The sequence below is a fragment of the Lutzomyia longipalpis genome, chromosome 2 (genome assembly GCF_024334085.1).
Source record: "Lutzomyia longipalpis isolate SR_M1_2022 chromosome 2, ASM2433408v1".
Lineage (NCBI taxonomy): Eukaryota > Metazoa > Arthropoda > Insecta > Diptera > Psychodidae > Lutzomyia > Lutzomyia longipalpis.
In genome coordinates, this window is record NC_074708.1 from 39,692,029 (window position 1) to 39,705,190 (window position 13,162).

The 13,162-nt window shown below is 37.6% G+C and overlaps 2 protein-coding genes across 3 annotated transcripts; one reads left to right on the forward strand and one right to left on the reverse strand.

The window, feature by feature from the left end:
* Nucleotides 1-333: 333 nt before the first annotated feature.
* LOC129791399 (N-alpha-acetyltransferase 15, NatA auxiliary subunit) lies at nucleotides 334-9,361 on the reverse strand. Of its 2 annotated transcripts, none has more exons than XM_055829553.1 (6): nucleotides 9,245-9,361; nucleotides 8,344-8,889; nucleotides 6,252-6,982; nucleotides 4,392-4,819; nucleotides 3,673-4,316; nucleotides 334-1,543 (listed from the first exon to the last, which is right to left on the reverse strand). In XM_055829553.1, the coding sequence occupies exons 1-6, from the start codon at nucleotides 9,299-9,301 to the stop codon at nucleotides 1,271-1,273; spliced, it is 2,679 nt and encodes an 892-aa protein (XP_055685528.1). In that variant the 5' UTR covers nucleotides 9,302-9,361; the 3' UTR covers nucleotides 334-1,270. The 2 variants fall into 2 exon arrangements, with proteins under 2 accessions (XP_055685528.1, XP_055685529.1); XM_055829554.1 differs by lacking the exon at nucleotides 334-1,543 and adding an exon at nucleotides 2,940-2,969 and having other exon boundaries at nucleotides 3,613-4,316.
* Nucleotides 9,362-9,404: 43 nt separating this feature from the next.
* LOC129791402 (mesoderm induction early response protein 1) lies at nucleotides 9,405-12,868 on the forward strand. Its single transcript, XM_055829564.1, has 2 exons — nucleotides 9,405-10,620; nucleotides 12,391-12,868. Exons 1-2 carry the CDS (start codon nucleotides 9,730-9,732, stop codon nucleotides 12,796-12,798), a joined length of 1,299 nt encoding a protein of 432 aa, XP_055685539.1. The 5' UTR covers nucleotides 9,405-9,729; the 3' UTR covers nucleotides 12,799-12,868.
* Nucleotides 12,869-13,162: the final 294 nt, after the last annotated feature.

Here is a 13,162-nt window from a genome sequence, read left to right on the forward strand (position 1 = left end):
AATTCAAGTACCATTTCACCGATTACTTCAATCATTTTATCCAAAGTTTTTTTTTAAGTGATTCAAAAAATTATTAGAATTAAAAAATTAGGAAAAAACATTTAAAAATCATTAGAAATTTTTTTTTCAAGAATAGAAAAACTTACCTTTTCTTTGTGCATCAGTTACCGTCCTCGAATCAGAAGCAAACTTCACCAGGTTCGAATCTCGCTCATCTCCAAGTTTTTTTTTTCCTTTTTTTTCGTCCTTCCTGTGAATCAAACAAATACAAATCGCCAAAAAAAAGCCAAAGAAACCCCCCATGAAAATCCCCCAAGAATAAAAGACTCTTGAAATGTTCCTAAATATGTATTTATACGACAATTTATATAATAACCTAGTTACAATTTTTCTTTCTCAATTGTTTATCTTTCATTAGAATTTTTTTCATCAGAAAAAAATGAAACTCGTAATTAAATTCACAAAATGATTTTCTTTATGGGTTTTTTTTTTGTTTAATCGTCTGATGTGGGTTTTCTTTATAATTAAATTGAAAAATTCTGCCGAGATTTTGTGACATTTAAACGTCTTTTTTGCGCAGCATTTAATTTTTTATGGTGGAAATATTTTTATTTAGAAAAAATTTGTCTTATTTGATGAAATTTTCGATTTTTTTCACAAAAGAAAAATTAGATAGAAAAAAACCACGATTTTCTCACGATATTTCTTAACGTTTTTTCATCTATGTTCAATGATATTTTGAGTCTTCTTCTCCAATTGATTTGCTTTCCTTATAAACTCCCACTTGTTTTCTTTTAATGCTTCCTCACACATGAAGATTCGTTATTTCTAGCAATTTTTATAGACTAGACCCTTATTGTGGCGATTTTTTTTTAAATTAATGCTACACATTAGTTTCAATTCTTTTTTTTTTTTTCATTATAAAACTTCTTTAATTTTTTTTTCAATTTCAATTATTCAAAGTAATTCTTTTGTCTATTTTTTTAATAATTCATAATATTTTTTTTTTATGCCAATTTACTCACCAATTACAAATTTTTTCCTTTCTTCCAAGTCCTGTGTAAAAAATTTTCCATTTTCCCATTTTTTGTGTGTCTTGGTTGATTCCTCCTCCCAAAATTTGGTTTTGTTTTAGATTTTTTTTGTTTTATTTCGGAAACTTCATAGCATTTTTTCCCTTTTTCATCATGAAGAGATTTATTTTTTTTATTTCTCATAAATTATGCGCATGTTGTGTGTTTTAATGTGGTGTATGAAAATTTCTTCGAATTCATTTCAATTCACTGGATGATTGCTCCTGCAGCAGTTGCGACGGCGGCATCGACGAGGGGGTGGTTTGGGTGCATTCAAGTGATGACTGTACAACAGATGCATCCACGTGATTCTCCGCCAGGGATTGCAAGTACGTCAGTGATTGGATATCTTTGAAGATAACAGCATAGGGAAATTGACGTGAACACTTTTTCTTGTACGCCGCCACACAGTCCGCCGTATCCGCGCCAAATTCTCCACTATTCAGGCTATTAAACACCCGCGTGCATTCCTGCAGAGAGCGAGAGAGAGAGAGAGAGAGTTGAAAAAGAGAGCAGAACTCTCTCTCTGAATGAGACAAATTCCACCCACAACATTCACACAACAGGTTGTGCAAAATTCAATTAAAGTTCAATGTGTGGTGTGGAGTGCAACAAAGTTTACATCGACAAAACAGTTCAGAAATTGAAAGACAGCATGATGTGGATAAAAGAATTTTCTCACAAAAATTCATGCGCTCAATGAAAAGTTCAATTCCCTCCGGGCTTAAATTGAAGATTTCCACTGAACTGTTATCTACTCACAACACAATAATATTCTTTCGCAAAAAGGTAATAAAATTGAGAAAATTTCAAATTCTTCACACATCAGTGAATTTTTATCTAAACTTTTTTTTCAACTTGATTTAAATTTTTTTTATCAAATCAATCAAATACATGAAAATATTTAGAAAAAATTGTTTTTTGTTTTCAAATTAGAAAGTATTTTTATATCCTCAGAAGAGATTTTTTTAGTTTTGATGAAAATTATGAAATATTTTTGTGGATAAATTAAATAAAAAAAGAGAATATTTGAAATTAAACAATGAATGTTTATATATAAAAACAAAATTAAATTGAGTGGAAAATATTTAATTTTTGCCTAAAAAAATCTCAAGAATTCCTACAATTAACTAGAAAACAAAGTTTCAAAAAATTATTGAAAATTACATATTTGCAATAAATAAGTTTTGAAATTTTGATATAGAACATTTTAGAGCCAAATATGTCGATAAAGAGACATTTTTAAGGACTGGGTGAAATTCACTAGTCAGACAGACTTAAGATTCCTTAAGAAAGATTTAATTATTCTTAAGAATCTTTAAGTTTCCTTAAGAATATCTAAAGTTTTCACAAGATACTTAGGATTCCTTAAGAACAAATCTAAGATTTGTTAAGAAAATTTAAGATTTTTAAGCTTTTTTAAAAGAAACTTAAGATTTCTTCAGTCAGGCTGAATCGGGCTAAATGTGCATTTTCAGACGATTCTTTCTAATCGATTTCGGGAATTAAAATTCGTAAGAATCATCAAAATATGTGCATTTCACTCGATTTACTTAAGAATTCTTAAATTTCCTTTAAGAACACTTGAGAATCTTAAATTTTTCCTATAAATCTTAAATTTTTTTCTTAAGAAAACTTAAAGAATCTTAAGAAAACTTTAAGAAACGCAGGAAAATTTAAGTCTTTCTCAAGGAATCTTAGGTCTCTCTGACAAGTGAATTTCACCCTTTATCTCATCAAAAAAATCGACTATACTTTTTTTTAGCTAGAAATTACTATTTTTTGGCTAGAACTTAATACGTTTTCAGCTAGATTTTAGTATTTTTTTGAAAATTCAATCTTAAGAAGTAAATTCAATACTAATCATCCAACAAGTAGCAATTTCAAGTACATACTCTATCCCCTCCCCCTCTTAAGGGGGGTCTCTTGTGCAAATTGTTGGAATTTACACATTTTTGTTTTTATTTTTCTTGGGGTTTTTCTTAAACTTGGTTTTCCAATATTACATTTGAAGCCTAATTTTTGAAGAGTAAGAAAATCACTTTCCGCCATCTTAGGTGCGACACCATCTTCAGATTTTCCTCAAAACACAAAGGTAGGTTTTTCTCAGGATCTACTGGATGGATTTTGATGTGGCAAAAAGCAAATGAAAGAGGAAGCATCAACGAACAATGTACCGGAACGAATTTTTGAATTTCGACTTTGAAGCTGAGAGAAGTATAAAAATATTCTTTTGCACTTTTCATAGCTTCTTAATGGAAATTCAAAAATTCGTTCCGGTACATTGTTCGTTGATATTTCCTCTTTCATTTGCTTTTTACCCCATCAAAATCCATCCAGTAGATCCTGAGAAAAAGCTACCTTTGTGTTTTGAGAAACATCTCAAGATGGCGTCGCACATAAGATGGCGGAAAGTGATTTTTTTACTCCTCAATGATAAGTCTTTAAATGTGGCCAACACCGGAAAATCGAGTTTAAGAAAAACTCCAAGAAAAATAAAAACATTTAATTTCACCAGCTTTCAAAAAAGACCTTAAACGACTCAAATATCTCAAATAAACAACAAGAATAAACCACAATATAAATGTCTTGAACTTACCTCAAGTTTCAATTGCTCTCCTTCGAATCCCGTAACCAAATTGATGGCAATTTCCCGTTTATCCGGTTCCAGCTGATACATAATCCTTGCCCCCTCGAACACGTGACGCATTGACGTTGCATTCGCATTGAGGAAGGCCGTATTCAGCTCAATTGCCGTCTTCCCGTGGAACAGGCACTCAGTCCCCCTGTCCAACACAGTCCTCACATGCGGATGAATATCATTTGCTTTATCGAGAACATCACGAAATCTCACAACAGCCGCATGCAGTGCCGGATCATTTGCATCAATCTTCTGTGCCCGCTTGAGGGATTGCAGCATCAGCAGAAGCTTCCCGCGTCTGTAGTAGATCTCAAAAGCCAACAGATGCGTCTCAATGTAGTCTTTGGCCAGCGCCTGCAGGGGCTTCAGGAACTCTATTGCCTTCTCCAGCGGATCCTCGGGGCGTGCCAATTTATCGGGGATTAATTCATCAAGTTGCGGCGCCTCCGGATCCCCATCGGCATTTTGCTGCTGTCGCGATTTATTGCGATGCTCCTTCTTCACTTGCGCCTGTGCCGCCTGGGCGCTCTCCAGCTCTGCCTTTTTCCTCGCCTTCCGCTGCTTATTGCGCAACTTTTTCAGCTCAGACGGTGGAAGATTTTCTGCGGGAAAAAATGATTCTTTTTAGAGTTTTTTGATCTTTTACAGATTTTTTCTTGAAGAGAAATTCAACCAACCCGTGTCAATCTCTTCAGTTTGCTGCTCCGTCTTGAGGGGTTTATCATATAACCGTATGTACACCTCAACAGCACACTTGGCAGCTTTAAAGTAGAACGGATGCCTCCGGAGGATGTCTTCGAGTCGCAACAACCCCACGTACGCACGCAGCGTCATCTTTCGCATGCAGTACGTGTGAAAGTCAAATTGATCCTCAATTATCTCCGAAAAGTGCCGATCAACCTCATGACACTTCTTCAGGGCATCACCCCACTTCTCCAGACGTTGATAAGCCAGCGCACATTCCGTCTGGAACCACATGCATTGCATCTCATTGAGATTTTCCATCGGAAGGACACCCTCACGCGTGAATTTCCCACAAACTTCCTCCGCTTCATTCACCATGTTCGCCCTCAGCATGTACTTGGCACACTTTGAGTTGATATATCTGTTGGGTGGAACGAGAGGGGGAGGAGGAGGAAGAATTTTTATTAAAAACTTTTTTTTTAATCTTCTAATTCCGAATATAAGCTGTTTTGAGAACTTATGAAATAAAATTATATTTAAATTTGGCGCGCACGCAAAGTGGTGAATTCGAGTGGTGAAAAGAGAGAATGTGGGGAAAAAAGAATGTTTTGGCGGCAAAAATGACAGATCGGATTTAGAAGGTAAAGTGTACGTGATTGCTCCGTAATAAAGTGTAATTTTTTCGCATAAAATACAGTTTCGCGTAAATTAGCAAATAATCCGAATATTTTATTCAGATAAACATTATTTTGTTCAAAATCGAATAACTTTTTTTTGGGTTAAATTTAATACCGTAAGATGGGGTATTTTAAAATACGCGGGGTGTTTTGGTATTTATTTTTATAAGTATTTTTAAGGCTAATTTTAAGAAATCACTGATCGAAATTCAAGGGCAATCTTAGCTAAATTTTTACATCTTAAGATAAATAATGAGAATGATTATTTTTCAAAAATTATTATTTAATTTTAATTAATTTATTTTTTATTTTTTTTAGGAATAGTTTTTGAAAAATATTCTGATTTTTTTTAAAAAAAATTGTGAATGATTTTTAAAACAATAAGAAAAAATATTTTTAAAAATTATAATTGTAATTAAAAAAGTTTAATTTATTACTTAATAAAATTCTAATATAAACAAAAATTAGTAAATAATTTTAATTAAAAATTTTAAAAACTTTTCTTCTTAAGCATTAAAAATCATTTACAAAGGTTTTTTTAAAATTACCTACTTTTAAGGCCTGAATTTAGTATTTTTTAAGCTTGAATTAAGTACTTTTTGTAAGCTTTTGCTCCTCAAACTGATTGTGAGACTTTTTAGAACTGAAAATCTGAAAATTTTTTTTCAGCTTGAATTTAGAATTTTCTAAGGTTAACTTTAGTACATTTTGGTCCGGAATTTAGAACCTTCTATGTCTGAAATTAGTATTTTTGTGCCTTTACTCCTTATTTTCTTTAAGATTAAAAACTCAGGCTAGTTTATTAGTCGAAGATTCTAGTTCCTTTTTTTAAGAATCATCCGAATATTTTTATTCAAATGAATGCCCTTTGTAGATAAATATGAGAATTAGCTACAATTTAATAATTTTTAATTTAAACTATTAAAATTTTGTTGATAAAAAGATTAAAGTTTAATATGAATAAAACCGATTTAATACAACATTTTACGGTTTTTATCGTATTTCCGTGTTTTACTCACATTCTAATTAAATAATTGATTTTTTTAAAGCCTTTTGAACGCTTAATTGCGTTTTCTTGTATTTTATTTATTCTTTCCAATTATTTTCATTAAAATATTTTTGAAAATAAAGAAGAGGAAATTGTAGCAAAAAAAAAAAGAAATTAAGGCCACTCACCTGTCCGCCGTGTCAAGACTCTGTGCCTCATCGAGCCACCGGAAAGCTTCGTAGGGATCCCCGGAGTGCTTGTAGATGCGCCCCTTGGTCACGAAGAGCTCAATGAGCGTGGGGGTGTGCTCAATGGCGGCATCGATGTACTTGAGGGCCTTCTCCGTCTGACGCAGGTAGTCAAAGTGCTGGGCAAGGTAGTAGAGGGTCCACAGGAGTGCCGAAGCGGGTTCCTTTGGCTCCGCTGGGTCATCTTCGGGGGCAAAGTAGCCACACTCCTGGAGGGAATCGTAGTACCCACACACCAGCCTCTCGATGGTCTCCACCTTCTCCGGGTGCGCATACAGTGAACGCATATTTACAAAGAGCGGCGGCACCCCCTTGCGCAAGCCACGACGAAGGTACTCATCCACCACTTGGCGGAAATCCTCGCCGGACGCCACATCGAGCGGGAGGCGTTTGGGGCAAATGGACGAGGGGAATTCCTTCTGGAATTGCCGATAGACATCCAATTGCTCCGTGGGTTTGTCCAGCAACTCACACGCTTCCACGTACTTCTTGTAGTACATGGTATTCTCGGGATTGCGCTGGAGGAGTTCACGATAAATGGGCACAGCCTCCGAGTGTCGGCCCATCTTTAGGCACAACTCCCCCATTGTCTCCTTCACGGCCAACTTATCGACTATTTGGTAGGCAAAGTCCTCCAGGTGCTTGTACGCCTTCTCCACCTGCCCGGATTCCTGCAGAAAGGGATTTGTTTTTGAGGGGATTTACAGAGATTTCTTTTTAGCTCCCTGAATTACGGGTATAATTAAAAAAATATATATTAAAAAAGAACCACGTGACGGATCGGGATGAATTTCTTTTCCAAAGTTAAGGGACATGATTAGCTACCATTTGAATCCGAGTTTGTCCAAATCGGTCAACCCTAAGCTGAGATATAGTCAAAAGTGTATTTTTTCACTATGGTTCACTAGAATGGCTGTCACGACTGAACCGCTTGACCGACTTTCAGAAGTTTACCAGATTCGGAAAGGGAATTAAATTAGCTTTCCAACGATACTCTATTCATTAAAATCGGTGCACTAGCGGCCGAGATGAAAGAGGTCAAAGTGAAAAGGACATGGCAGCAAATACTCAGGAGATTTACCCCTATTATATTTGGACCAAAATCTCAGTTAATCTTCTTTAAGGTACCAGAAAGAAAGGCCGAGCGGTCCCAGGCCGGGGCAGTTATCGGTCTGGCCGCTAGACGTCATTGAAGGTCATTTTTCAAAGTACTGTATTTTTAATACTATTCGTCCGATTGTCATTATTTTTTAGTATGTTATAGAGGACATTGAGACCTTTTCAACGATAGGTCGATGACTGCTTTAGGTGTTGTAGAACCGGAGATATAGACTTCTGAAGTTACCACTTATTTTAATTTTCAAGTTTCTTTTCTTAAAGTAGGTTTTGTGCCAGATATCGGTCTGAAATCTGTTGGAAACTGCTTAAAAGTCGATATTTATGATTCAAAATGGCCGCCATTTTGTAAAATACATTTATCGACCTGAAAAACTAGGAATAAAACCCTTCAAAGTCTACCTGTACATAGATCTGCAAATAGAAGCAAATCTGATTGCATGTTCTACTGATTTATAGTGTAGGAATTGTTTCTGAGATCAGATTTCATCAGTAATATGTTCCCGTGTCACGACTAGAAGAAGATTCTAATATAGGAACTGCAGTAGCTATCTTAGGATTAAATAATGAACGACTTCACTGATCTGAAAAATACGTAGTCGAGTATTTCTTTTTGATTTCATTATTCTAATGACTTGAACATCAATTTTTTATAATGCATTTGCAGTAATACTTCATTCCATGATTACTGACAATTCAGTACTAGCATCTTGATATACAAATGGTAGATCACGACTGAACCGCTTGACCGATTTTCAAAAATTCACCAGATTCGGAAAGGGAATTTAATTGCCTTTCCAACGATGCTCTATACGTCAAAATCGGTTAACCACAGCCAGAGATATAGTCACTTGAAATTTGCCTTCAGAAATACCCCATTTTAGTCTTGTCCGGAAACTTTTTGAGGGCAGTGTACCTGAAGAATCTGATTCTGGTAGAGCAGCAACTCGCTGTGCTTGTAGTCGTGCGTATCAGCGGGCGTTTGGGATTGCAGCAGTGTCTCCAGCACACTATTTGCCATCTCAAAGTCCCCCAGGAGATGGTAGCTCATGGCGAAACCAATCCAGCTGGCATGCTGCGATGGGCGCAACTGAAACAACTGACTCCGCGTCTCATTGTACCCCTCGAGATCGCGCATCTGTATCTGCAGGAGGGATAAATCCCGCAGAATTTGGATATTGTCCTTCTCCCATCGCAATGCATTCCGGTAGCACTTGATGGCCTCATCGTACTTCTTATCGCTGCGCTGTAGTAGCCCATACACGTGCCAGCACACGTGCGAACGTAGATCATTCCGTAGCCCACGGCGTACGTGATCGTACGCCTCCTCCTTGCGTCCAAGACAATTCAGTGTTAATCCCTTCATGGCCAGTGTTTCGCCGTGCTCCTGGAACTTGGGGTTCGACAGGATTTGCTTTGCCAGCTTCAGGCCATTCTTGTATTGTTTCATTTCGTAGCATTTCTAGAAAAAGAAACAAAATTAAAGAAAAAAAAACTCTTGTCAAATTTTCGCTTCCGGACGCGAGTCTTCGTTATCTTTCGGCCCCCGAATCGATTCGCTAATGCCATATAAAGCGAAACTTTCCCTAGAATTTAACCCAAAAACCCCCTGATGGAGCCCCAGGGGTGCTTTGTGGCCCCCACAGGGTTACGGTGGAACCTCAGTGAGGCACATTTGAGCATCAGGAGGCGCCCCATGAGCCCTGGGAGCATGGTTATCTCCCCCCGGGGTGGCACAAATTGCAAAGTTTTAATGGCGCCGCGTGAAGGCACGACGACGGTGCGGGTCTGTCTGGGTGCCCGGGGGCGCTACGTACCAGGATTTTTCTGAAAAGTGCACTTTCTTTAGGTGGTAGAGGATCGCTAGAAGGCATTTTGGTGACGGACACTACAAGCTTTACTGCAAAAACACCACGAATTCACGATGCAAATTTCACTGCATGGCAAAAATGATGAGATGTCAAAAGGTTAAAGATTCTACCCCAAATCCTGTCAAAATCTCACCCCTTTTGTGACGAGCAGCGCCCTCACTTTCCACACTCGCGGGTACAATGTGACAGCGTGAGTCTCTGCACTGTATTTATGGGACACCCCAATAGAGGCCAAACAACAAAAATTTTCCTTTGATTTTTCACGCCTTCCTACGCGGTGGAAAATCCCCGACAAAACCTCCCCAATATTGCCATTGACCGCACCAAGGGGTTAACCAATGGCTTGAGTGAGTGCAGAAGGATAAAATTGTACATTGTGTGTGTTTTTGAATGAACTGAATTCCCCCCCAAAAAAAAAGTGTTTACAACAAATGGAGCAGGAAAAGACGCTCGAAACGGAAGCTCCGGCTGCCCCAGCACGTCCACGGCGACGTCGACAATCATCCCCAGCTGGAACTGGGGTCAAGGTGCGTCGTGGCAGTGCAACAGCACGATCCACAAGTGCCCAGCAGCATGGCTATGGGGCACATGCAGGCGAGGAGATTCTTCCGGATGCAACATTTGAGCTGGATGTGGATATGATGGTGCATGACTTTGATGATGAGCGCACCCTCGAGGAGGAGGAGGAGCTCGCAAAGACCGAGTCCGAAGACCCAAATGCCGAACTCTCCACACTTCAGATGGAATCCGAAATGCCCCTCGATGAGGTCCTCAAAATGTACAATTGTCAGTTTTCTCGTTCCGGCTCCGAGGCAACGAGTGACGCCCCCTCCGAGGAGGATGAAGAGGAAGACGAGGAGGAGGAAACCCCGTCGGCGCTGCGAAAATTGTACCCAGAAATCCCAGATTCCGCCGAGGGGGGCGCACGAAAAGACTGTGATGAGGATGAGGAGTCCGTGGGGGATGATGATGATGCAGCACAGAAGGACTTCCTCCTGGGGCACTGTCAAATTGTCATGGTTGGCTCCAATTGGCAGGCAACAATCCCCGAGGGGCTCACCCCGTATGACGAAGAGAATCCACCGGGAGAGGATAAACTCCTCTGGGATCCCACACCAGTCACCGCAGACGATGTGGAGGGATTCCTGCAACGAGCTGCAGATGCAGAGAAATCCCAACGACAGAGTCATGCAGCTGGAGATGCAAATGGCATGGAATTGGCTGCCCTGCCACGAGGGAGTCATCTACGTGACAGTGAGGGGGCTCTTTATTCTCTCTTAAGGGCCAAATACAATCCCGATGAAGCACTTCAGCAGCTCCAGGTGAGTCAAAAACAATTTAATCAAAAAAATATTTGTAAAAAAAAATATCCAGGGGGCTGATAAGTACTAAGAATAAGAGACAAGGAAGAATTTTCAGAATATTTATTCCGAATAAATCGCTAAAGAATAAATATTTTGCTAAACTTTAACACAATGAATGAACTGCTGTGTGACCATAAAAAAATGTCTTTTAAATGAACACTCATATTTGGAAAATCTTGCAGATTTATGTTGATTTATATAAACTATGTTAAATAACCCCAATCTCCCCTAATTGAGCTTTATTCCCTCTATTAAGGGATTTTAAACGTTATTCTGTGTTCTTAACTGGAAAATATTCAAACATTTTTCATGTTTTCTTCATTCTTCTTCTTATTATTATTATTAATTTTCCGGACTGAAAGCCCTTTCATCTGCCAAAAAATTCTTACGGATGAAATTCTCAATCTAATATAATTGAGATTTATTCAAAATATTCGAATATTTCGATTATTCGAGTTTTATCAAAGAGTTCTAATCCTAACGAATAAAATCCGAAACTTAAGAAAAATCTTGACGAATAGTTATAATTTTGACGAACAATCTGAAGTGTTAGAAACTTCTTGACGAATAATCCGAATCTTGGCAGAGTTTTATTGGGTTGTTCAATGTTTACTCGGATTTATAACCTAACATATTCACATAAATTCAGTACAATTTTGATTTTGTCCCATTCACTCCTATTGAATGTAATGGTAAAAATGTTAGGTTAGAAATCCTGATAAACAAACCAATAATTATGACAAATAATTCGAATTTTCTGTGCTAATTATTCAAATTTTGACAATCTCATCATGACGTATAATTCGGATCTTGACAAACAGCCCAAGTCTTGGCGGATAGTCCGGATCTTCTTGACGAATAATCCAAAAACTTGAATTTGAATTTTTGAATTTTATTGAAATAATGCCCAAAAGTACAGAAAACTATGGAGGGCTATACAAAATTTTTCTTATAATATTATAACAAATGAGTGTCTAATGAGGGGCGTGTGGCATGCAAAAAAGATCAAAGTGACTGACAAAACAAAAAAAAAAACAAAGAAGAAACTAATAGACTAAAATAACAATAAGTTTGCTCTCGATTTAAATGAATTTACATTTTCTACATCTTGCAATTCGGGGAAGTGGAGAATTAGGCCATTGTAGGAGTTAATTGCATTATATTTAACTGATTTATTGCCAAATTTTGTCGAATAATCCGAATATTTTACGAATAGTTTAATTCTTCTCAACGATAAATTCGATTCTTGGTGAATATTCCGAATTTTCGGTGTGAATTATCCGATCTTGACGAATAATCCCGAAGATTTTCATTCAGTTAAACATCCCTTGAATTTATTCTCTTAACTCAAGAATTTTCAATACTACTACCTTGTTGCCTTTCCAGCAGTTTCCAACGTTTTTAATTTAAACTTTAAAAAATTTATCATTAGATTAAAAAATCTGAAGAATTTCTCACGTTTTTCATTACAATTTAAAGAATTTTTAGCATTCTTCTGCTTACTTTAAAGACTTCTTCTGTTTTTTTTTTTGTTTTAATTTTAATCAAAAAGTTTTTTTATACTTTTAACCTTTGATTGAATATTAAAAATATTCCATAAATCTTTTTAATTTAGGTTAAAAACTAATAATTCGTAAAAGAAAATGGAATCTTGACTAAGAAAAATTAATGGTTTGCCCCTTGAGAATTTTTCTCATGCACTTCTAATTCAAATTTAAAATTAATCAGACAAGTGTAGCACCCACCCCAAGTCGCCCGTGGACAGAAGATGAATGCAGGTTATTTGAAGAGGGCATCCGGACGCATGGGAAAGTATTCCGGAGTATTCATGAGGATTTCCTGCCGCATCGTCGTGTGGCGGAGCTCATTGAATTCTACTATTTGTGGAAGAAGACGGAGCGACATGATGTCTTTGCCAATGTTGAGCGGCTGCAGAAGAAGAAGTACAAGCTGAATCCGGGTGTTCCGGACTTCAGGGAGGAATCTCCTGGCGCTACGTCACTCATTCAATTCGACTCGAAGCGTCAGCTACCACGGCGGCAGGCTACGCTATTGGGCATGCGCGATGAGATGGAGCCCACCGAGGGGAGGAGTGGTGAGGATCCTGGGGAGGATGTCAAAGTGGAGACCAACTGAACTTCCCTATTCTGGGTGGGGGAGGTCTGATGATCCAAAAAAAAAACAAAAAAGTGCCTAAAGCCATTTATGCGAGAGAGTATTAATGTGTGTGGAGAGCTTCTGCAATATTCCCTGCAGGAGGCTCTCCTTCCTGTCTTTCGCCCCCAAAATCTCCCAAAATGTTGCTGTTTTGCCGAAAAAAAGGATTATAATGGTGCTATTCACGTTTCTCATGTTAGAAAAAAATGATCATGACATTTTTTTGTCATTCCATCTCACTCCCACTAATGTATTTTCCTATCTTTCGTCTTTTTCTCACGCATGTTTCCGACATCTTTTTTTTTTCATGGCATGCTTTTTTTCTAGCGCACAACATGTTTTT